The 24268-nt window shown below is 44.2% G+C and overlaps 1 protein-coding gene across 1 annotated transcript in view; it reads left to right on the top strand.

Moving 5' to 3' along the window:
- Positions 1-21794, top strand: part of lrmda (leucine rich melanocyte differentiation associated) — a 160174-nt gene extending 138380 nt beyond the window's left edge. Inside the window, exons 6-7 of the mRNA XM_088384445.1 lie at positions 3473-3557; positions 20850-21794. Of these exons, the coding sequence (XP_088240571.1) occupies positions 3473-3557; positions 20850-20929 (165 nt within the window). The 3' untranslated portion in view covers positions 20930-21794. The remainder of the gene's footprint in view (positions 1-3472; positions 3558-20849) is intronic.
- The last annotated feature ends 2474 nt before the right edge of the window (positions 21795-24268 follow it).

Here is a 24268-nt window from a genome sequence, read left to right on the forward strand (position 1 = left end):
CGCTGTAATTAGATTGTATGGCCGCTCTGTCTTCAGCGGCGAGGTGAGCCCGGGTCGACGTGGGATTTGTCGGGATGAGCCGAGGTGCGCATCCGCTGCCTTAACTTCAAATAAGTTGAAAGCAAATGGATAACCTCTCTCTGAATCTTCTAAGCTCCTGTTTACACATCACGATGGGATTAGGCACAATCATGCTTCCTGGGCTAGTTATGATGTCGCTATTAGTAGCTCATCATCCCAGAGTTGACATCGTGTTGACTTCTTTAGACAGCAAGCATTCAATCAAGCAGAGCACTCCAATCAGTTGTTTAAAAAATGCCGTGAAAACCTGAATTTATCATGGTTTAATGTGATACTGAACTTGAACCTGCAGTTTACCATGTGATTAATCACATTGACAAAACTTTGTGAGCAGTCAACTGAAATATTATTATACTTATTTCTTTCATTTGTTGGTGAATAACGTTTGTATCTTATCAGCAAAGGTCATACGATATGATGCAAATCCAATTGCGATTATTTGGCCTCTGCAGAGTTCCTGATTCTTGATCACGCATTTCAACATTTCCTAGCCTTTTAATCATGACCCAAGCAAAACTTTAAAACAAAAAAAAGGGAAACTTTAGAAAAGAGTCTAACCAAGCGACCAAGTGCACCATCAGCGAAGGTGTTTGTGTATGTTTGCCATGTATCTGCTTTGCCTCCAAAGCCTCCCCTGCCCTGCCCTGCCCTGCCTCATGGTGACACATTGGAAGTAATAATCACTATTGCCTCGGGCTTTATCAGCATTTATTCCCATCACAACACAGAAAAGGCGCCGACAAGACAAGCCCTGATGTGATGATGTATTATCCAGCGCGGGCCATCATCTTTCATGGTGACATCTAACAGCGCTTCCATTCCTTCTTCTTCCTCCTCCTCTCTGTCCATCCAGCCTTTTATGAACACACACACAGTCCTCGCCTGTAAATTTGCAGCACCTTGTCACGTGCTGTGGTGATAACTCACACCGCGTGGAGACAATAATGACGCGACCATTCAGCATATGCCCTGGGCCTGGCAAATTAAAACAATGCTCAGCTTGATGAGCAGACTAATCTGGACAGCGGAGAGAGGGAGGGAGGGAAAGAGAGTGGGTGAGGGAGAGGGAGCAAAGGAGTGTGTCAAATACACAACACAGCAGCACCTCCCTCTGTTCAGTGTAGGTACGACTGGAGAAGAAAGTGATGTGACCACGGCGGTGCACGACTTCTCAAAATTAGGTACTCCTGCTCAATGTATAGAAAAATGTGCGCGCACACACACACACATTGTGTTTATTGGATCAGAGTTTTACTTGAACAACTTGAAAGCAACTCATTGTCATGCCCGAGCATTGCTGCTGTCCTGGATTATTGACTGAAGTATATTAAGTGCAGGCAACCAGCAGAGAGGGGAGGATCAGTCCAAGGGGAATGGGGGGGGGCGCTGATTGATGTACTGTGGGTTGGGTGGAATCATCGCAGATAGGACGGGATGTGACGAGTAAAGCTGTTGAATGGGGTTGGGTCTTTTGATCAGCGAGCGCGAGTGGAACGGGCGGTGTCGTGCAAGGAGCGCCGGCTGGGCAGGTGGCCATCCTGAAAGCAAGGTGACTCCAGTCCCTTGGGAGTGAAAGTGTCGAGGGGGGTGAAGATGAGGCTCAATTTACCTCCTGCAGGAGGTTTTGTGTGTGTGGTACTGCTAATAATGTGGCAACGAGGAAGATGACAGGCAGCTGGATTAAAGGCAGCTTTGTGATCTTTCAAGCGGGACAGGAAATGAGGCAAAGAAGGGGTGAGAATATAATCATGATGCCTCTGAGGGGCAGAACAGTGGAAAGCCCAAAGTGGAGCCCCGTTAGTGGTATAATGTGGAGATGGGACAAAGTTGTCGAGAAAAATAATTGGCCTCGGAAATCAAATAAAACATTTGAGCTTCAAGCCAGCAAGCATATCTTGTTAAGATTTAATCAGCGTTTAAAGCAGGCGGTCCCCAACGTGGTGGCTACAGGAGTAGACCACTGTTTAAAAATAGCATGCCAGCGATGGGACATTGTGATTTTCTGGGAATGTGGTAGATGTGATCATTTGAAAATGTAAAAAGAATTTTCTAGAAATAATATTAGTTATTTTTTTTTCTCAATTATTATGAAAAAAGATTAACATGATCCGTGTCACAAACCTTGTTCATTGTTGGAAGTTCCTTTTTACTTTCTATCCAAAAATCGCTCCTTCTTAAAGTATTAGTTCTCACTGGGAACATTATGTTCTGACTTTGCCTATTTATTTTTTTAATTTATTAGTCATTCCATAGTTCCACACTGATGCTTTTAAGATTTTGAGCCACTGCGGAGGTGCCAAGTTGCAGGTTCGCTGTCAAAACAGAGCTTCCATTTTCAGGCGCTTTCTTTCCAAATCAATCCACCGGCGTGTGTAGAGCAAAGTCACTTTTTCTCCACGTTGATGTAATATGATACACATGCTGGCCCGACCTTAATGCCTTTCAAAGATCCTATCTGAAAGCACATTTTTTGATCTGTTTCAATTCAACGTGCTCTTCTTGCCCATGATAAATATGGTTCCATTTAGCAGAGCGGGGCCGTTGCATTTCTCAAGGTTATGCATGGCCATGTAGAGGAACAACAATAAAAAAAAAAGCAGCACCAAAACCATCGCTAATATGTATTTGTCAGTTGAGTCTCTTGCTATGATTAAAGGCCCGGTGAATTCCTTTCTGCAGGAAAGGAAACTATTTCTGCAAAGGCATCAGATATGGCCATGTCATGATGAAGTACCTCCTCCGCTAGTTAAAAGGCTACGGGAAGGAAGGAGGATGTTTTGGACCTTGAAAGTGCACCAAAGAACAAAAACACAACAAACTCTTCACCCGCTTTGGGGACATTACGTACTCGGAAGATTCTAAATGCTGTTTTATGTTGTTTTTCCTCAAAATAACATTTGATTCACTTTTCAGACTTTGAGAGTTATAATGATTCAGTGTTTTCAGGAACAATTTCATCAACTAAAAAAAAGCAAAGTGAAAATACTCCCTAGATTGGCAGATATTATCATTTACTATTATTATTATTATTATTATTATTATTATAACCGTAATTTAAAAAAAGATGACAAAGAAGCTTAACATACATGGAGTTGCTCCTTTAGAATCCGATTTGCTTACGGCTAACGTGAACTCCCACACGATGACTGCATTAGCTCCATGTTTTGTTTGACTTTTGCGACCTACTGTATTTTTGAGGCATGGTTACAATTTGTATCTGTCCAACATTAGGATATAAAAATCCCTTTGAGCATCTGAACAGAATAAATCCTACTTGAAGTTTTGTTATGATGTTGAACTAGGACTGGCTTCTCAACTATTTGACATGATGTCAAAAGCTGTCAAAGTCATTCTCATTAAAATAGTGCATTGCTTTTCTCCTCTCTCGCAGCCGTTAAACGAAGCCGGATTTGAGAACCGCTCTGTGCCCTACACACCTCTACCCCGAGGAGTCAGGGATGCTACAAACCACAAAGGTAAGGGCCAAACAAAAGACCTTTTTGACGTCATAACCTTTTCATGGCAGCCTGTTTTACACACAGGTATGTCATTAATAGCAACAGAATGAAATATGCATTGGTCAAAATCCAGGCCTGTGGATTATGTAAATAGAAGTCATGACCGCAACAAAAGCAGAGAGTGGGAATCTATTGAACTTCAGTGAAATGAACAAATTCTTTCTCCGATCTCATCTCTCAGTCTGATGTGGGAATAAATCGGATTAATCCTCTTTAAATCCTGTCCGAGCGTACGTGTGGGAGCGTGTGAGCATCCTTGATTTGTTAGTACAAGACATTGATTACTTCTCATATTGACCCAAAGTACTCGACCATCCTTGTGTTTGGAAACAATTTGTGCATAACTTTTCTTCAGACTATTTTCAACTTCAAAGATCTTTTTTCCTTTACAAGCACTTGACTAGAACAACATTAAAGGAAGGACAAGCGGTGGGCTACACAAAGAAGCCCAGTGTCCCTGCACACAAACCATTTATAGTGCCAAGGACAGATGAGTGTCATCCGATCCTGACTGGTAGAGCAGCTCTCATCAGACGTAAGTCCTGTGCTTTGTCCAAGTCCGACCTGGCTAAGGAGTCCATTTAAAGGTGAAGACATCTGACAGATGCAATATTTTCCATTCTGTCTCAGATCTGAACACTGGTGACAGTCTCCATTTGTTTAGTCTTTTTTTTTTTTTTTTTTTCTTCCTTGCGGCGCTGCAGCCTTAGATATTTTCTTGCGGTACTGCAGCCTTAGATAACAGCCCTCATCTTCGCCCTCCCAAGTCAGCTTTGTCTGGCTGCTTCCGAGCCCATTGCTCTTCTTTCGAAGTTATTTGTTTGACTTCAACCTTTATCTGATGCTAAACCCAAACAAGTGGGATGTTTACATGAGTTCAATTTAGGATATAAACAATTTGGATGAGACCATATGCTGATGATTGTGTCATTTTCACTGCGACACAGTTTGTGCAGTTGTAAAATAAACAATGTGTGCCATCTGTGGGTTTCAAATATGGCAAGTTTTGACGCCTTAAGAAGCAGATCCACTTGCTTTTTACTATGGAGTGAGGTTGCATTGTCTTGGTAGCGCCTCACTATGTATGCACCCCCCCTTCCCACGCTCCACTCCACACTGTCACCTGTATGCCAGAGGTAATTTCAGCTGCTTGTAGCTCCCAGAGGATGGCAGTACTGGCAGGACATACCGCCCCTGGGACAAAAAGGGATGGAAAAAAGCAAGGACACAAGTCCAGAATAAGCTCCTATCTTTTCTGGCTTGAGGAGTCAAACTGGAGGAGACAAGGCAGCGAGGAGATGTACAGGCAGGATTAAAAAGGAGATATGGAAGTGTTTGGCAGAGTGAGTCTGACACCGAACAAGAGGAAAAGATTAAGGGGAGATGAAAAGACGAGGGAAGCAGTCGGGATAGGACTTAAAAATCGGATGGAAGTAGACAAAAGACGCCGCCGAGGAGGTTGGTGGGGGGGATCCTTGGTGTCTGCTTGAAGGCGTGACGCAGAGCAAAGTGGACTATGTGCTCTGGCAGAGGGGCCCGAGGATCCTCCACAACTGTCACCTTGACTCTGACTCCTAGGACTGCTCGCCATTGTCAAGTCCGCTCTAAATCTAACACTCCATAAGTGAGTCCCAGCCTGCGTGTCTCCATATACGTATAAACTACTTTGCCTGATGCTACATGTCGTCGACTTGGATTTACGTTGCGCAATTCAGTTTTTTTTTTAGGGGATAGGTGCGTGCCTGTGACAGCGATTACAGTAGATCAGTGTGATTCCCACAGTAGCATTGGTAGGCAGCTAGCAGGGTAGCCAAAGTTTCATGTGTCAATCTGTTTACTGCAGTCAAGTTATCCAATAACCAATTAAGATTTAGGTTTTTAATCCACATTTGATTGCCATTTTTGCTTATCTTTGCCCGATCGTCTCCCAAAAATTCCATCTTGGGGCTTCACAGGAGCAACACATTGGAAAATGTTCACTGCTGTCAAACTAAAGGCTTGGGGCTCAGATCCGGCCCAGCATACCATTTTATGTGGCCCTCAAAAGCAAATCATGTCAAGTTCCACGTTCATGCCTAAACTCGCTACCAAAATTTCAAATTAGCATGTGAAATGAATACTAATAACATTGAGATTTTGCAAGAATTCTTATGTTACTGATACAGTATTTTGAGCAATGAAAATTCGCAATCCATCACTTTGTTGTGTATACGCAACAATTGGCGACAATTCAACATTTATTCGGTGTCACCGTCATAACACCCCTCTGAGGGAAACCATAACTGCAAAGTGGCCCGTGATAAAAAGGAGTTTGACACCCCTCCTGTAGAGTAAATTCAACCGTAGCTTTTCCACGTGTTGTGTGCAAAACAATATGGCAGCTCCCTTATTGTTAGTCAGCCTGTCACCTTCTACGGATGACTCACAAGTTTATTTCACAGATCTAATTATAGTCGAACAAGTGAAACAGACCTTTCAGACTTGATTGATATATCCATGTGCGCCGGGGATATTTTAATAAAACGCCTTTCATTTCCTCTGTATATATGTAAATAAATGTGGCTGGCGGTAGGAGTAGCTGCTTTCATACAGGTATCAGATTAAATTTGAGTAGGCCATTTCTCAACGGTGACAACAGTAAATGAAAGGGATATCTTTGTACAAGGCGAGTAAACAGACAAGGAAGAATGCCTCAAATGCGCCTTACAGTATGAGCCCTGGGCCCCTTTAATCTTGTTGTTCTGGGCCAGCTTCCAGCTACTTTGTATGGATGTATCTTAAATGGTGCACAACTGTTATTAAAATCCCAGGAGGAAAGCAGCCTTCAAAGCTTTAAAAAAAATTAATAATAAGACCAAAAAAAACAACAACTTGGTGATGACACCCATGGGGCACATCACATTTGTTTTCCGCATTCATTTCATGTTAGGGGGTGATGTGTGCCGCAACTCCCACACCAACCCTGAAAAATGGGAGCAATGGGAACGGATCCAAACTGGAAAGTAAACTGTTTTATAGTTGCAGCACAACAAATAAACAAACATCTGGAAGCATTCAGAGCAGCCCATTAGAAAGGCTCTGGGCCTTGCCAAAAAGGGGTAAATGATGAGGAATGGGCTGTCGAGAGGCTGGTGGAGGCCGGGGAGAGGCCAGATGACGGAGCTGTGGGTGCTAAGCGCTGCCTTTTAAAGCTCAGCTGGGCTCACGCTGATCTACACCTGCTGCTTTCGCCGCCGCCAGACATCTGGATGGGATGCATGACTAATGGATGACTAAACAGCCAGTGTTGAAACTTGTCGTTATGAAGGCAAAGGTTGTTGCTTTGACTGATGACTTCATGATTCTCTGCGCAAATGCACTCAGCCAAACGCCGAGCAACTTTGACGGGCGGCCTTGAAGTTAATTTATTGAAACCGATACGTAGGTTGCCAGCAGTGATTTATTGTGACTGTGAATAATCAGTATGGCTTGCATCATAGCTTGGATTTTATTTTATGATACAGTATTCTCTTGACTACAAATCACTTTGATTTTAGTGTCCTGGCTGATCTTCATTCCTTTAACATGGACCAAATGACAGGCCTCTTAATTAATCAGTCAGTGGTTTGGCTAAATTTCTTATTTTCCTCTCAATCTTAAATCTTCGTATCAGTAAAACATTTGGAACAATTATCCATTCACAATGTACAGCGTTGGATAGATTTGATTTTGTTCGAGTTGGTGACTTAAGCTAGGCCATTGTGCCGTTGTGACCTTTTTCTTGGTTCTTTGCGTCCTCTGATTGATTGATTGGTTGAAACCAGTTAAGACTGTGAAGTCCCATATTGTCAGACACACAATATGCGTTCGTATTTCAACAGATGTGGATTGAATACACAGCATATATGCAGATGTACAGCAATATGTTTTTCATCATTGCAGCTCCGTCACTCAAATGCATCCATTCAATGATGATGCAGTGCATCTCCTGCTGCAAATCACAGCTCATCACAATGATGATGAAAGCAGGCTCTGTTTCCTTTATCTCGGTAAGATGATATTCTTTCTCCCATGAGCCCATTGGCCCGCCAACACGACTGGCCATTAAAGCCGAGCCTATGGAGATGGATGACTGGAAAGTTGGATGAGGTGGGATGGGGAAGGGATAGGGGCAAGGCGAGCTGGGCCAGCAATCCGTTATTGCACTGTCCGCTTGCAGAGTAATGAGCTCTGACTTCTGGAGGCTGTCTTTGTCCTTTTTTGTCACCCTGGATGGAAGACGCTCCTGCATCTCCTGCCTTTGCATGTATTAAAATGCAAGTGTAACCGCCTCGACTTCCGTGACAGCTTTAACTGCTGAACTCTTGATGTGGCAGCTCTCGGAGAGAAGCCGCCTTCCATCAATTGTCGTTAGCGCTCCATTACCGGGTGGCAGTTTTTGAATAATTCCGTTTGTGTGCGCTTCTAGGACATGCCTGTCTCTTTTTTTTCCTTTTCTTTCTACCTTGCTGTTTGATGTCACAGAGAGAAGCTTGCAGGGTCACAGCGGAATAATGATACTCAACCGTAGAACAAACAATAAAAAAAAGATTAGAGACTTGTGATTGGTCTAGGATTGGAAAGCCGTCCCACATAAGTGTGTGGCAAGCACTAAGAGTGGGATGTCAGGCCATGACGTAGTTTGTGCTCAATGGCGTCCCACAGCTGATGAAAGTCAGAGACAACAATTTAGTGACTGCTTGACCAACACAACCAAGCTGACTCCCATTTGCAGTGTGTGACCTGATTCAGGAGGAATAGCCACTGTGTCATAGGATGTTAGATACAGGCCGCAACCTGAAAAGGGCTGACTTGCAATCTTGAGGAATTGTCTCATAAATTGTTATTTGTGATTGAGCGACCAACACGCAGTCAACGTGGCTGACTTGCGACGACTCCACGCTGCCATCCCGCGAACCAGCATAAAGAGGATGAAGCGAGCGGCAGGCCGTTGTAGGATGTCAGAAGTGGCAAAGTGGCTGTCTGTGCTGCCGGAGTGTCTGACAAAACCGACTTGGCGGACTTGCGACGTCTGCCGTCTCCGTATAAAGCATCGTGAACAATGAGCTCGAAGCTCAACCGTCATATGTTTTCCTCCCTCTTCCACCAGCTGTGAAATATGATGATGACCAACTTTGAAGCGTTTTCTCAGCAGCAGGCAAATACGCCTCGTAAATCTTTATCGTCCGTGACCGTTGCAGACAAACCTTCGCTATTTACGACGATACAAAGTCGAGCTGACTCACCCGGCCGGCGCTCAAGCGCAAACAGATGTGCGTTTGAAGTAACGTGCTGGCCTCCGCTCCGAATGTGTCAGCGTGATAGACAAGGACATGAGCTCTCATGAGCGCTTGGGAAAAAGCTTTGGACTTTGGTCTACTTCCCAGTTGCATTGGTCATTCTCAGAAGAGAAGCAGAACATAAATCAGCTCAAGTGGGAAGGTCTTATTTCTAGAAGCAGCTTTGAAATTCCAGTATTTCCAAAGCGGCCACGCTATTTTTCATTTTCCACAATGATTTGTTGTCAGGGAAAACTGAGACACGCTCTACGCTTTCCAGCCGAGCTTCGTGGTTTCCAATGGTGGGAGTCCATCATGGTAATTTACAACAGGGCTTAGCCGCCAGATGCTTTTGGATATTTTTGCTTCCAGCAGGATGGATGTCGGGTCCAGCAGGTTTCTTCTGTGTCGTTAGCCCAAAACAAATGGCTCGGCGAGCAGGCGGAGCCTGTCTGCGTGCGGTGGCTCTCGACCCTTCAATCTGATGAATAGCCGCTAATATGCAGCCAGACGCTGGACTACTCGTCATGCTAAAAAGGAGCGACTGCTATGAGTCGCGCTAATAATTATTGTCTATTACTAAGGATGTTTACTCACATTCCAAATGGCTCATGTTTCAGATTGGATAATGATAATAAACAGTAATACTTGGGAAACGTCTCTCAGTGGTTATAGCATCATACATCCTAATCTGTGTGTGATGTAATAGTTTCAAGTTTGTTCATTATACTGCCATAGTAACCAATCACACACTGTAATCAGTCAAAACACACACACACACACACACTCATGCCTTAATGGCTCCAACAAATTACCAGTGTGGCCCGACAGAACATTCTGCATGGCTTAACAGAAGTACTTCATCATTGAACTTTTCAGTCACGCGTGATCAGAGTCGCGCAATCCATACCGAGGAATCACCGATAAGCGGTCAAAGTAGCAAGCGGCGGTGATTGTTTACACTGCAATGTACATCAAATGTCCTCCGAAAAGACTCCAAAGGGTAAACAATCATTCCCAGGTGTCCTCTGTGCTCCAAAGCTACTGTGGCGGAAAGAGCCGGACTCATCTGTCAATTACGCTAAGCTCCATCGGGCCATTGTCTAAACTGTTTTTGCACTCGCTTGCTGACTCCACTGATTTATTGTCAGCTGCCCTGACATCAATATGCAATTGGGAGACACTAAGCTGTGACGTGTGAGCACAAACTGTTGTCAGACTATCAGCATAGCCCACATTATGTGCCATTTGGATTATTCATTGCAGCGAGCTGCGTGAAAGCCTTGTTTGGATTCGCCCCTTTGTAGAGAAGACGGACATTATTGCACATGTCGGGATTTACTCGCCATTCAAGCACGTGACAACGTCAGCTGAATCAAACATAAACAGGGGGACTTATTTTGCGGGTCAGCTCGTACCGGGCGGACTTAAAGGCCGATTATGTCGAACTAACAAGCATTGCGGTACAAAAAAAAAATTTAAAAAATGGAAAAGGCAGCCACAGTTTGAGGATCTCGTAGGTCTTTTAAGGTTTCGAGCGGCTTTGGGACTGAAAAGAGTGAGGTCACCAAAAATGCCAGCGAGCCTAAAACAACCTTTTAGTCTGTCACTTCGATTTCACTGATTAAGCCACTTGAAACAGACGGCGCAGGTTTCGCTGTCACGATAATACGGGCCGACAAGTTATTTCATCGTCGTCATTTGATTTGTGAATGCTTTCTGGCACGCTGTGTCACTGCAATGCGAGGCGAACGGATTGACTGAGTCATTTTTGGTCAGAAATACAAATCTATCCCAGATTGTTGTGATATAAAAAACTTCCCTGTCCTCCCGCAGAACATTTATGCATGTAGACATCATCCCTTCCGTTCGGTGGCCATCAAATTGTATCATGGCTGATGGAAACGTGGCACGGCGTGTAGTTTGTAGTATTTGTTGTGCATATGGGCCGAGTATTTTGCACAAACAAGCAAATTATAGTCCAAAAAAAAACTGTTTTGTCGATTGTACCGAGGCATGTGTGCCTGTAGCTCCTCACAAGAAAGCTAAAATATGTCAGTTTGACACCATTAGCAAGTGTTAACACACAACCTTTGGCAGCGCCCGACGACCACGCAACACCGTCTCGGGCGTTATATGCGAGTTAAGGATTGAAGCGGTTAGAAAACAAAGACAGGGAAAGCGGGGCATACTATTGGACAAAGTGTTCTGCTCACATGTCTGGCAGTGTTCTTCTTTATTTGCACACTGTGACCCTGAGATGTAATGTCTCTGGGCGAGCCGACTGTTTGTTTCACGCCCTCTGACCCAGTATGATTCTGGCTAAACTATATATATCCTTTTGTCCTGAGCCTTCTAGTCTCAGTGAGGAAATATATGTTGCATTATCTCCCATGCTTTGCTTTATGTAGCAGGCAGTAGATTGTAAAAAGCGCAGCTTGGAAGGATGATATTAAGATAACCTTGGGAGGTAAGTGATAACCACCATCTGTCCTTCAAGCCTTAACGTTTTACACTCGAAGCTTCAGGGTGGAAGGTAATTCACAAAAATGTTGGGATTTCTTGTTTGTTCCTCATAAGAAATCATGTAAAGTGGATTGCGATGATGACATATTTTCACGTAACCTGATTTCAGTCTCTGTGGCTAGTGAATCATCGTCAAGGTGAAATATTTGTAAGTCATAAATAGGAAATAATGAACTGAAAAAAGATCCTTACCTTTACTCGCGTGGTTGGCTTGCACACGCTAAAGGCCACAATCTATTTTTAAGCATGACCTCCAAAAATCAGGCACCATCAATCCGAGGAGTCCAACTGCACTACGCATCATAAAGGTTAACTATTGGGGTCGTGTTTCAAGTTACAAAGTTAACATTCCCAACATCATACAATTCTAAAAAGAGGTTAAGAAGTGGTAGAAACAATGTGACCAACTCAACCATAGCCTTTAGCTTTTAACCTTTCAGCTACATTTGCTGGGTGAAGTGATAAAGGCCAAAGATTTACCATGATAATTGCTGGATACATTTTCGGGAAACCCACCAAGTTGTTTGAAATATGACTTCAGGGTAGTATCATCAGCTTCTTAAGACAAAGCCTCCGCGGCGATGAAGCCGCTAGCCTCTGACAGGGTAGCCCTGACAAATCGCCGGTCTTAATGCTGTGATGTGCAGTCGATAATATTTGGCTTCATTAATTCGCGTGCCCTGAGAAGACATCCCGGCCCTATTAGTCCTGAAATCTCATCCCCGTCTTGGCCATACCTCAGCTGTGACTCAACCGAGCAGCCAAGCGGATAATACGCCCTGAGCTCTGAAACATGTACCATTATAATTAGCTTTGTCAGGTCTGAGCCCCTACAACCCTCATGCAGATAATATGATAATATGTCTTCATAACCAGCTGACCTTACATGCTCAATATTTCTCCCCTTATGAAGATTACATGTCAATAAAGTAATTGAGTCCCGGGGTGTGCGGCGAGTGAAGATTTAGGTTATTGGACTTTTCAGGGGCAGTGATGTACGAGCGTTATTATTCCGCCTGTCGGGGGGATGCGCAAGGGAGGCCGAGGACAGTCCGAAGAGTGTCACGGGTGGGGCGGGCGGAAAATCATTTCTCATGAAGTGAGACGGATCAGCAGTTAATCATGGCCTCATAGCTTCATCTCTTCATGCGAACAGTGGATATGCCTTATCAATTAATAGTCGAAGAGATGCTACCGAGCCATCTGTCTTGAGTCAGCGGCTATGGACAATTCTTGGTTCGATGCTACTAACGATCTTTGCATAACTGCTGCAAGGATATAGACTGCTAGTAGAATTTTTTCAAAATGTATTTATGCGTTTGGAATAATTAATGATTTCGATTTATTTACAATTATTACTTAGGATTCAATTATTTCGATTTTTTACCGTAATACATATATTCAGGCACTTTTCACTTAAACCAGGGCCGTCGACCTCGTCCTCGAGGGGCCGCGTTCCAATATGTTTTCCAAGTGACCCTCGTTAAACACACCTGCGTGAAAAGATTTTGTTCTGATATATACTAAATATATGGAATAATGATTATTAATAATTTTGTCAATTTTCGAACATGGCGGCAACATAAAATGGGATGGAAAAAAAACATGTATTCTCTCTCACCTGGTGCTGTACAGGTATTTACAAAGCCATTAATATCAAACAGACCCTGTAACCTTGTCATAGGTACTTCTTGTCCTATGCTCCATGCTTCTGACTGTCTCCAAGAATCCCCATAAATATCTTTTGGTCCATCATAATTTGACTGTCAGCACCAGAGACAGAGGTAATGGCATGTGAAAACAAGTGCGAGCAAACAATGGCGCTCTGACACATTTTCAACTGTGAGGGCGAGATGGAAGCCGGAGACACGCGCATAGGCGAGGTGGGACAGCAAATGTTAAAGGATATTTTAGCGTGTCCTCTCAGATTAGGCCTCGGAGATTGATATCTTCCAGTTAGATGAAGCCTTGACGTGAGTGATCCTGCCCTTCCATCATTGTGACAAGTGGCTCTCGGCTAACGCTCACCCGTGTTGATGGGCACGTGCCGTACGCCACGAGGGCCCCGGCCAACGTACCCGCCCTCCTCTCGCTCTGCCATCTCCGATTTCTGTTGCCCTTCTCCCAACTGTGTCACGTCCAATCACTGTCCGGCTGGCCTGGCACTCGGTCGAGCAGGCGGGGAGCGGGAGCCCTTGGTAGGAGCTGCCTCACAGGCTTCCGGATGGACTTTGAAATGATTCTAATAACGGGGTGCCAGTGTGGCCGCAGACGGTCAAGTCACTTACAAAGACCAGGATGCCCGGGCACTGGAGGTGATCAGGTGTAGCCTGCCAGGTTGGCGAATGTTGAACAAGACATTGATTCGTTTGTTTGTCTGTGCTCCAAAGCTACATTCAAACCGAGGACCGTTTCGATTCATGTTTGTTTTTTTTTGGACTATGCAACAGTTGAAGAAAGTGCATTGGGAGCAAGAGTGGATGCATATAAAAGTGCACAAAATTTGGCCCACTATTTGTGACTTGATGGAAATGGGTGGTGACAGGTGGCGAGGTGCTGTTTTGTGCAACGATGCGTGAAGTCCATCATTGTCTGTGCGGTTTAGTTAACGTGGCACTTAGCGACTGACATTGTTGTGGAGCCAGCAAAACACTGTCATTGTCATGTCATTTGTCTTTTTGGGCCATCCGATTTGACATGCGTCGCACAGCCAGCGCCCCGCTGCCGGCGTCTTACCGACGGTGGGCGTGTTTGCCGAGATGCCTTTTCCATGCACTCGACGCGTTATTTCTGTGCCAAATGGTCTTCTCGGAGGCCACTTGTGTCCTTGCGCCGTGGCCGCGGACCTACAAGCTCCCTTCCTTTGAAGACTTTTATGCGGTTGTAATTGACCTGACAATGGGGTTCATTACGCAGTCCCTTTCATGCTGTTTTGCCTGATAATTATTATTTAATGTGTTCAGATGGAGAGCATCATTAATTCATCCCTTCCTCCAATGTCAAAGAGATGAACAGTGAAGTTATCACTCTCTGGTGATTAATATTGCGCTCTTTTGTTATTGAATCCTGTCCCAGTGATTAAACCTTCATGGAGTGACTCACCAGCGGCTCCTATTAACGTCGACATTACCGAGCACCACCGATGCTCTAATTGCTGTTTTCAAGCCCCCCTCCCCCTCCACCTGCTCCAACCGTCCTGGCCAGAGCTTTGGAACACTTATCTGTAGCATTTCTTTTAATTAGAAATCCAGGGCCTAATGAAGACCGTAATCGATCAGTGTCACGGCATCCGTGCGGTGGCGTGCGATTCATATGTTGATGGAGAAAATGAGCACCGGTGATTAGTGGCATCATTAGTGGCTCGGCGCGCCCTTAAGGCTTGACAATGTCGTTAAGTGACTGGCGCGGTAAGTAATCGTCTTGTCATTGTAGCGCTGACGGGAGATTTTTGTAATTGTTTTCCGTGAGAGTTGCTCGATGACGGCGGATGCCTCGTGAAAGACGCTCGGAGGAAACTTCATAATCTGGTGAAAGCAACCTCGTCTTATCTCCGCACTCCAGAGCGACTGTAACCACTGTTCTCTCCTGGCTCCGTGTGGAATAAATGTCACTAAAATTAATTTCATCCTTTTTTTTTTCTCCCCATTAGAACCTCCTTCCACCTTCACTCACACAGCCGCAGACACACAACAGTGATATCATACTTCAGTCAAAATTTATGTGCCCCGGAATTCAATTTCCTCTCTCGTCCTCGCGGGTTGGAAGTACAGCGACTGATAGGCGTTTATCCGCCTATAACTGTAATTCAGCCATCAGTGAATAATGCAGTCCTCTATTTAAAGGGTTTGATTATGGCCATTTAGTCAAATGGCGATGATGGAGTGCGGTGTTACATTGTTAAACATATACCTGTTTCTGTGTTACATGGCATGAATGTAATTTAGAATTAACATCTTTATTTTTAATCTTTAGGTACTCCTACACCAACGGCATCATAAACTCTATCATGTTTTCTCAAACCGGGGCCTCAAATCCAAATAACTGTGCAGTGTACGAGTTAATAAATACATTTAAATAGACGCCTTAACAAGCTTTCCTATGACATATATCATGTCTTAATAAAAACTTCACAGCAGACGTGGCATCTGTACAGCTGGAGTTTGATAGTTGTGTGCAGTGTGTCGTTCCTTCATTCTTTTATAGTCTTGCGTTCCAAAGCCAAATCTGCATTAAAACACAATTTGGCGATAAAAAAGAAATGCTGTTTAGCAATATTATTTTAATCTAATATTTTTGGGAAGAGAATGTAATATATCAATACTATAGACGCCTGCTATTAGCGAGCCATAGGGATCAGGCTGGCCATCAAATAGCGAAAAATACTAAAAGAAAATAATAATAAAATTTAAAAAAACGGATTCAGCATGCAAAATGAGGAAGAGTGTTCCAGTTCTTCCAACAGTTCCATAAACACTTATTTCTTTGTTATGAACTGCAGGAAAGGCCATTTTCCCCACAGCAAAATAATTCTAAATATTTAGTTGAATTGCCTGTCATGAAATGTCATCAAACTTGAAATATATGCTCAGCATGGAATCATCTGAAATTCACAACTGCTTCCAGTGACTTGGAACAGGGTGTTCCAAAATAGCCTTTCTGATTCAGCAAGTCTAAATATAATCATGATGACCTGCAGCAGCTTGCTCTGGACTCAAATAAATGTGCATATAATGATCAGTTCCAAATATTTGAATGAGGTGAGCGTCAGTGTTGCTATGCATGTGTTCTTCTACTGTCAGCGAGCCTTCCCTTTCTTTCTCACCTCCCCCCTCCCTCCCCTCCCCTCCCCTCCCTCTTCTCTCCGCCGCCTCCTTGGCTTCTGCTGGGTGAAAAATGGCCCACATTTCCCTGATAGCCCATGTGGATGTGGAGAGTATAAATGGCTAATGAATTACAGATGAACATTGACGCAAATGAATCTCCCTGATGTCCCAGGGTTATATGGCAGCTATTTAAAAGTTTAATCAATACGCTGAAGTTGAGAACATGCAGCGGCTGCAGTTGTTTGGCCGCAGTAAACAGTCGGAGAAGGGGAGCCAGCCCGAGCGCGGGACGTGCATCATGACGCCGGCTATTTGTGTTTAATGGACTAAATATTTTTATTGCAGGAGGGTAAATGTCAGTTTACTTCACAAAGTTGCGCTCGGGAGTTTTGTTTCAGCCCCCCCGCCCGCCGCGAGGGAGACGGATGTCACCTCAGCTGTTAAAATGACAGAGTGTGCATGCACATCATTAAACTGACAACATGTACCTCGTAATAATTTTACTCAACAGAGTGAAGCAGCCATATTTGTACTTGTGTTTTTGAAAAGTGCCACCTTATATGCCTGACGATTCTTTTTCCAAACTCCTGGCCCAACTTTTGCTTCGCAACAAGTTGCTCCCATGACGTACTAGCGGCTTGTTAACATTCTAAATGACAAATAGACCATTATTTTCCCTTTTATTTTCATGTTTGTGGTATATTTAACAACTGAAAAGCAGCTGTGTAGCATAAGAGAAGGACACATCTGGAGTATATTTGTCCTGATTTGCTTTCCTGTTACTTTTTTTTTTTTTTTAAAGTGAATAATGGGTTTCATTGGTCATTTGATTTACCTCATTGTCTTCCATCCATGAAATGAAACACACATTTAATATTCTAGAGGGGAACATGCTTTGCGTGCCATAACAAGCTACATCACAGTCCAATGGCTGTTGGATTATGGGACACGGAGAGGTTATCTGTCTACCTGCCCCCACCCGCCCAGAGTAGCGGGTAGATGCTGACTGCATCTCGTGACGTTGGGCTGAGCTGATAAAAGGGTGACTGGAGATGGATGGTGAGCACAATAATAGCTGGGGCTCACAGCAGCGTACACCCCTCACGCTCATAAGTCACTCTTGCAGAAAAACTCTGACCCCCTCTCTAAGCTCCCCCACATGCATGCTAGCATTTTGTCACTCCTTGGAGATAATACCGAAAGTGTAATTGCCTTGTTAATTGCACCCCCACCTCCCTTCCTCGTTGCATTTTTAGCCTCCTTGATGGATGGCGGTACTGATGGAATTGTTGGCTAAGTGGCCAAAAAGCAAGGGTGAGGGCAAATAAAGTCATAGGAATTGGTGAAAAGGGGGGAAGAATAGAGAAGGATATAAGAGGCAGGCCGAGGGGAATAAGTTATAGGACGCGAAAAGGAGACAGCCAATGGATTCATGCCAAGAATAGATAACCTTGATGTTAAAAGCTACATCTGTCGGATATGTCTCGTCTGTGACATATTGATGGCCCTTGAAAAGAGTCAAGCTGATTGTATGCAGGGAACAATCATTAAAGCCTCTACAGCTCCCTCTTCTTTGACTTTCTCTTATCGCTGCATAATTTGGGCCGTGTGTATGCATGTGTGTGCGTTTGTGTGCGTGCCCTCTAATGAATGGCCTTTTTTTTTTTCAATCTGTTACAAACAGGATTACTCAATTAGTCGGCACTTAGGAGGCACCAAGTATTACGGAGAATTACGTGAGATGTAAGCCTAAAAAGATATATTTTTTTAAATGTGCATGAATTGCAGCATTTTTATTGGGTTCTTGTGGTCATTTTTCAGTTAGGAATACTAATCTTTGAAAAATGATTCAAATTGTTGTCTCTTGTAGAAGAACCTGCACAAAAACTGGAACATCTTATTTTTTGTACCATAGTAATTCTACTTTATGTTTGGGAATTTACTCTAAATTTTGCTTAGTGATTTTTTTTTTTTCCACACGCCCCGGCGTACCTGACAATTTAATTAGACCAGTCAAAATCAGGTCAAAGTTGTGGCGCAGGTGCACTGGATTTGCATTCAAATTTTTTGACACATTTTTCCCTGAAAATCAAATTCCAAATTGTACGTCGGAGCGTTCAACTGGATGTATTGTTCACCTGTCAACGAGGTACGGGAGCCCTTAAAAAGAGACTAGCCACTGAAAAACCAAAGATTCCAGCAGACACAAGCTTGAGGGTACATATTTGTAGACTTTCATGGCTAACCTTCACAGATGAAGTCAAGCTGAAGGGCCCTGTAGCCTTCGCGCTCTGCTGAATTCAACGCTTGTCCGTGAGGGACTGAGAAGAACTGGAGTTCTTGGGCACTTATCGGGAGAAACTTTGTGAGCACTGATGATGCAACACCAGTTTTGGGAGAGAGAAAGACTAAATGGAAGAAGAGCAATAGGGAATCTTGGACTTTTCTAACTCTAGTTACATCCCAGCTCCGTTTTCATTAAAAGGTGCATAAAAAGAGTCCGACAAGTTCCCTTCACAGCGAGAGCCTGTGCTTATTACCGGAGAAGATGGACAAAGATGGCAGACAAAACGAGAGTAACTACGCTACACGTCCCTCTAAGTGCTTGTGACGCCTTTGGGAGCGCACCTGATGAACTTCTGCTTGATACCAAATTGCCAAAGCACTCCTCAGTGGATAACTTCCCAGTCACTCCACGATGGCAGTCCACTTTCACGCAAGCATAAGACACAGCGGGAACAGCCGTTCCAGTGACGGATTGTTACAAAAATATTTGCAGACTAAGAGTTTGGCCTTTCTGCTGCTTGGCACCTGCGGTTGTTCTTTCAGCTTCTCTCCTCTTGATTAAGTGGATATTCCGTATTGTCCTCTCGGTGAATGCAACAGTGTGCTTCCATCATGGGTTGTCCTCTCAACAGGGGTTTGATGTCTTTTTAGCAACATGAACATGCTTCTCCATAATAAGAGTTGGAGCGGACAAAGCAACCTTTAGGTTTGTGCTATTAGAGGCCTATTGCATTGTGTTCTTCATTTACATTGAATCCGTTTAGAATTGAAATGACTTTTTTCAAATGAGGTTGCTCACCGTTCCTTTGCAAAAATGCAAACGAAAATATCACCTGTCAAGGCTTTTTGAATTGGAGGAATGGCTTTTACTGGTACCTCCATCAGTTCCCATGGGAACGATTGTTGCTGAAACTCAGCAAATCACATGTTTCTCAGCATCCGTGGAACAGACTGTTACATGGCCACCCACACCCCCACCCCGTCCGGTGCCTGTCTGATCAGACACCCCCAAGTCCTGCGGTGTCAAGCCCAGTCTCCAGCCCAGTCTCCAGCCACGTTACCTTTGTCCTCAGGCAAAATGTGGCAGCTGGAGTTTGGAACCTCCTTACTGTCATCCACACACACCCGCAGACTGATGAGCATGTAGTAAATCCCACTCACGCACCGGGGGAGCAGGCAGGCATGGAGCTGGTCCCGGATGTTATCGGAGGTGACAGCTTCTCACACTTGAGTGTTTGGATCACCTCAAGTAGCTGGGCTGCGAGGGGGGAAAATGAGCACCGCTCCACTACAAAGTCCAGATTTAGATTGACTGAGCTTGTCCTCGGGCCCGTGGGCTGCTTCGACTGCTGCAGTCTGACAAGAACACCCACTGCTGCCGCAAGGGACTGCTGTGTGCACATCTGCCCGCACACTTCATATATATATATATGTGTGTGTGTGCATGCGTGCGACAACTTTGAGAAGAGCGACGTGTCAGGTTGCTTTAAAATTGAAGGTGGCATCAGAATATGCTTGGCACTAATATGGCACCAGTATCTCTGTCCCCGTTTCTGCTTTCTGTCACTTAGTCGCCATCTTCTCCCCGCCCTTGACAGTGTCTCTTTGGATTAGGTGATTGTAGCGGGAGCAGCCCTCATCCCGCCCGCGAGCGACACTACCTTCCCCAGTAGGGCCCCTCCTCTTTCGCCGCCTCCTGCTCTCACTTCGCACTTGATGTTAAAAAGCCTGGCGAAAGACGTAGTTGTTCTCCTGTCAGAGGATCATTGACAGCACTAATGCCACTTGTCCTTGCCTCGATTGGCGAGAGGTGATACCAAGCTGTGGCCCGCCCAACCGCCCGCCTCATCAAGTGGCGGTGTGTGACCTGAGACGCGATAGCCCTCCAAAAAGGCGGCCATTTTGGTTGTCTGATGATGCAGGGTGTCTTTTATTTACATTTTTGCATTCACAAACACGTTCTAGGTTTTAAGACATCGTTTCTCAAGGGTACGAGGGAGCAATTGAAATCAAACATGAGTGCAGCTCCTTCATTAGCGAATCCACCATTGATTATTATGATGTCATGTGTTTTATACGCCTGTTAAATGAATGAACAAATGCACTCTTGACATGTCACATACCTGCTTTGATGGGGTACTATGCATGTCCTCGTAGGTGTCGTCTCGAAGGGGAAAGGATGTGCCGAATATGCCTTCTTATAAAACAAGCTTCATATTCTAACCATGGGGTTTGCTTCATTTAAATCTCGTGATGATTGGGCAAAATTGCTTCTAAAGTGTATGATCTAATATTTGGTTTCTTTTGACAATTTGTAGGCCACTTTGCCAAGTGCCGTTACGTCTACTACGGCAAGCATTCCGAAGGAAACAGATTCATCCAGAACGACCAGCTTTGATGGCACCGTCTGGTCCAGGAACAAGAGGGACATCGGAGAGCATGGCTGATGACGCACAGGAAGAAAAAGAATGCAATTTATTTATTTACATTCCGCTGATGATAATGCACTTAAATCAATCAACTGCTTTGAATCGGTAACAAAAAGATCTTTTAAGACAGTATTGTTGACTTGTGGAGCTGCCTTCTGCTTGCGTGTGCGCACACACACACACACACACACACACAGTGACAAACAGTTCCAAGCTATTGCGTGTCTCAGCCTGGCAGCCATGATGGATCACCCATCTACTGCTGCCACTAATCAAGGGTGAAAGGGGTGACGGTCACACACCTGAGACCTGACATGGACACATCCGACCCCCCCCCCCCCCAGACACACACACGCACACATACACAAGCACACGCACAAAATAGAAAGCACTAAAATGTTGCAAAATGTTGGCGATTGGACTCTTTCGATTAAAAAAAAAAAAAAAAAAGATCTGATTACCAGTCTTTCTTATTTTAGATGACGAAAGAAAATCTTCAAATCTCGATTTGATTGTATGAATATGTTGCAATGAATATGCAGGATACAATGAATGATTGAATTCCACGATGTACGATGAATTTCACTGTTTTTAGTCAAGGAAATGTAATCTACAATATAATTTTGGACCATATTTTGTAACATTTTTCACAATCAGGCATTATGACGAATTCCTCATTCATGCTGAGACAAAACTTTTTGTTTTAAATCTATTGTTAAGCCATTTAACATTTGGACCTTTTTTGTGACTATGTCAATCAGTTAACATTACATAATGATTGTGTACCTGCTCCTATGATTACTTTTAACGGAAGTATAAAAAAATTGCACCAGACACTTGCCTAGAATCTAAGACTCATTGCCAATCTCAAACTCATAGGGCAGTTAACATCAGGCGTGGTGCCAATGTTAGCGTATGTTGCTCATTACTGACATGATGCAAAACAGTCCATTTAAATTGAAAGCCCAAATCACCGTCTGTATCCTGAAACATAGTGAAAGAATTTGTCCCGACTGACTCTGGGCAAAAGGTTGGCTACAGCAGACATACAGTAGCTTGGCTGCAATTCCTTAATCGTAGTGCATGACAAAGTAGACCACGGCATTGTCCAAATACTTCTGGAGCCGACGGTCTTATATTTCGTAGCGCGCACACATCCAGTCCAAAGGCTAGCAAAGGAGCCTGCGGGGCTTCTAATGCAGAATGTCACTGATCTGTTCTGATGAAGTAGCGTGTCATTTTTGCTTTAGCAGGAAGTTCCCAAGCAGCCAGCAGCTGTGATGCCGCCGAGTTGAGGGTCAAGAAGGCCGCAGCCTGCAGGTGAATGTGCATCTCTTATACCTTAATTAACCTAGCAGCCTTAAAAAGGCATACCTCACGAGCTCAGAGACGAGCAAATGTCAAGGCGCCGTGGCACCGGCGTCCGTTCTCAAGATGCGCTTTGCGCTCCGGTGCGGCAGCTCGAGAAGGAACGCACGCTTGACGAGGATGGGAAGTGACACTCACCAAACTCGGGATGTCCTCCAGCCAGCTCCGGTGGCTCAGCGCCTGTCAATTCTAGCTCCGTCACCGGCAGTGGCTCAATGGCAGCGCCTGTGACACATGTCACAAACTTTTAAATGTCTGCTCTTTTCAGCAGGATGGCTGGGCGCTCGCTGCAGCCAGGGGAAGGATGACATTTGTAGCGTGTGTGTGTGTTTGTGTTCATGCCCATGCACGTGTTGTTGCGCGGCCCTCTTCTTCCTGCCTCCTCGGGCTGTCAGTCCCAGTTTCCTGTGAGCATATCACAACGCAGACAAATAAATCTTGTCATTTTGAAACGCCGCCACTAGTGACCACGCTCCTGAATGACATGTCAGCTGGAATATGGTCACACAGTCCTGTGGGAAGTGGGCGCCACCGACTACACTCGCATTTCAAATTGACGGAAGGCGATCACAATAGTGCGTGATCTCTGACATTTCCATTGACTATCTGAGCATAAGAGTCAGTAACACAGCGTTGGTTGACACAAACGAGTTGAACCCCCAACTGTTGAATTTGACCATTTTTATTTGTAAAGCTCCGAAATGTCCTTTTTTATTCCATTTCATCATTTTCTCCTAACACAAATGGTGGCTGTGCGTGATTGACCTCCCCAAAAGGCACGCTCTTGTTCTGTGTGACTCCCTCCCCTGTCAAAATCACTAAAGGCCAATCATCCCATCACAGCGTTCAAAGCCCAGAGCTGGGATGGCTGATTGACATCAGCTAATGCAAATATACAAGGAGCCGCGGGAAGAAAGGGGACTCGTCTTTGAGTGACAACAGAAAAATGAGGGTCGTTAAAAAAAAAAAAAAGTTGAAATACTTCCAAAATTAAGAAGGCATGTCCTTGTGTTTTATTTTTAAAAAAATCAGATTGTGTTTTTGTTTGATATACCAAAATTATGATGTTTTTTGGTTACAAATATTTTTATTGTAGAGAAACAATTTGAAGCAGAGCTCAGTAGGGGTGAATTAGAATTCAGCAATGTGATTGGACAATAAAAGAAAACCAATGAATTTATTTCACGGGGAAAAAAATGATAAAAATAATATTTAGACGAGTGCGGCCCTTATTTTCATCGTGCTTGCTCTTCGACAAGAAACATTTGTCATTGGTTGTGGGACGGAGGTTTGCGGGGAGGGGGGCTGTGCTGTTCTAATTAGCTTGTCAGGGGGCCTCAGGCTGAGCGGGCTGCTTGTGCTAAGAAAGATGGACACACTGACACGCGAGCTGACAGCCAGTCGATAATGTGGCAATTAATGTCATAAATAATTCCACTGCCAATTATGTCAAAATGGACTTTCACGCTGCTACTCCCTTATCATTTCCTCTGATAAGAAGAACAAGTCCTCTATAATTAAATGGCTTTTTATATGGAAATAGAACATAGCCCCTTCACATGGTGCCGCAAGGAAAACATTGTGAATAAGAATGAATCTGCTTTCTCTGACCTTTACCTCAATGGAGTCATGTGACACAACCTCCAGGCTCTTAAAATGTCATTGGCTTGTTTGCTCGACAAAAGATAACCTCATTGGAGAATACAAAGACAATTAGGAACGAGTGATCGATCCTCACTGATATCCGTAAAAGGTTGCGAATGCTTAACCATTAGCCGGAGTATTGATCGTGACACTGCATCACTCGCTGGGAAAAAATGATAACCGTTCCTGGGAATGAGAGGCCGATCAATTGTGGCAGGTCTGTGCTGAAATGCTTCTCGGATGTGAATGTGTTGTTCTCAATAGTTTTTCTTGCAAGTTTTTCTAAATAGAAACAT

The sequence above is a fragment of the Syngnathus floridae genome, chromosome 9, assembly GCF_059516105.1.
Source record: "Syngnathus floridae isolate MCC-2025c chromosome 9, RoL_Sflo_1.0, whole genome shotgun sequence".
NCBI lineage: Eukaryota > Metazoa > Chordata > Actinopteri > Syngnathiformes > Syngnathidae > Syngnathus > Syngnathus floridae.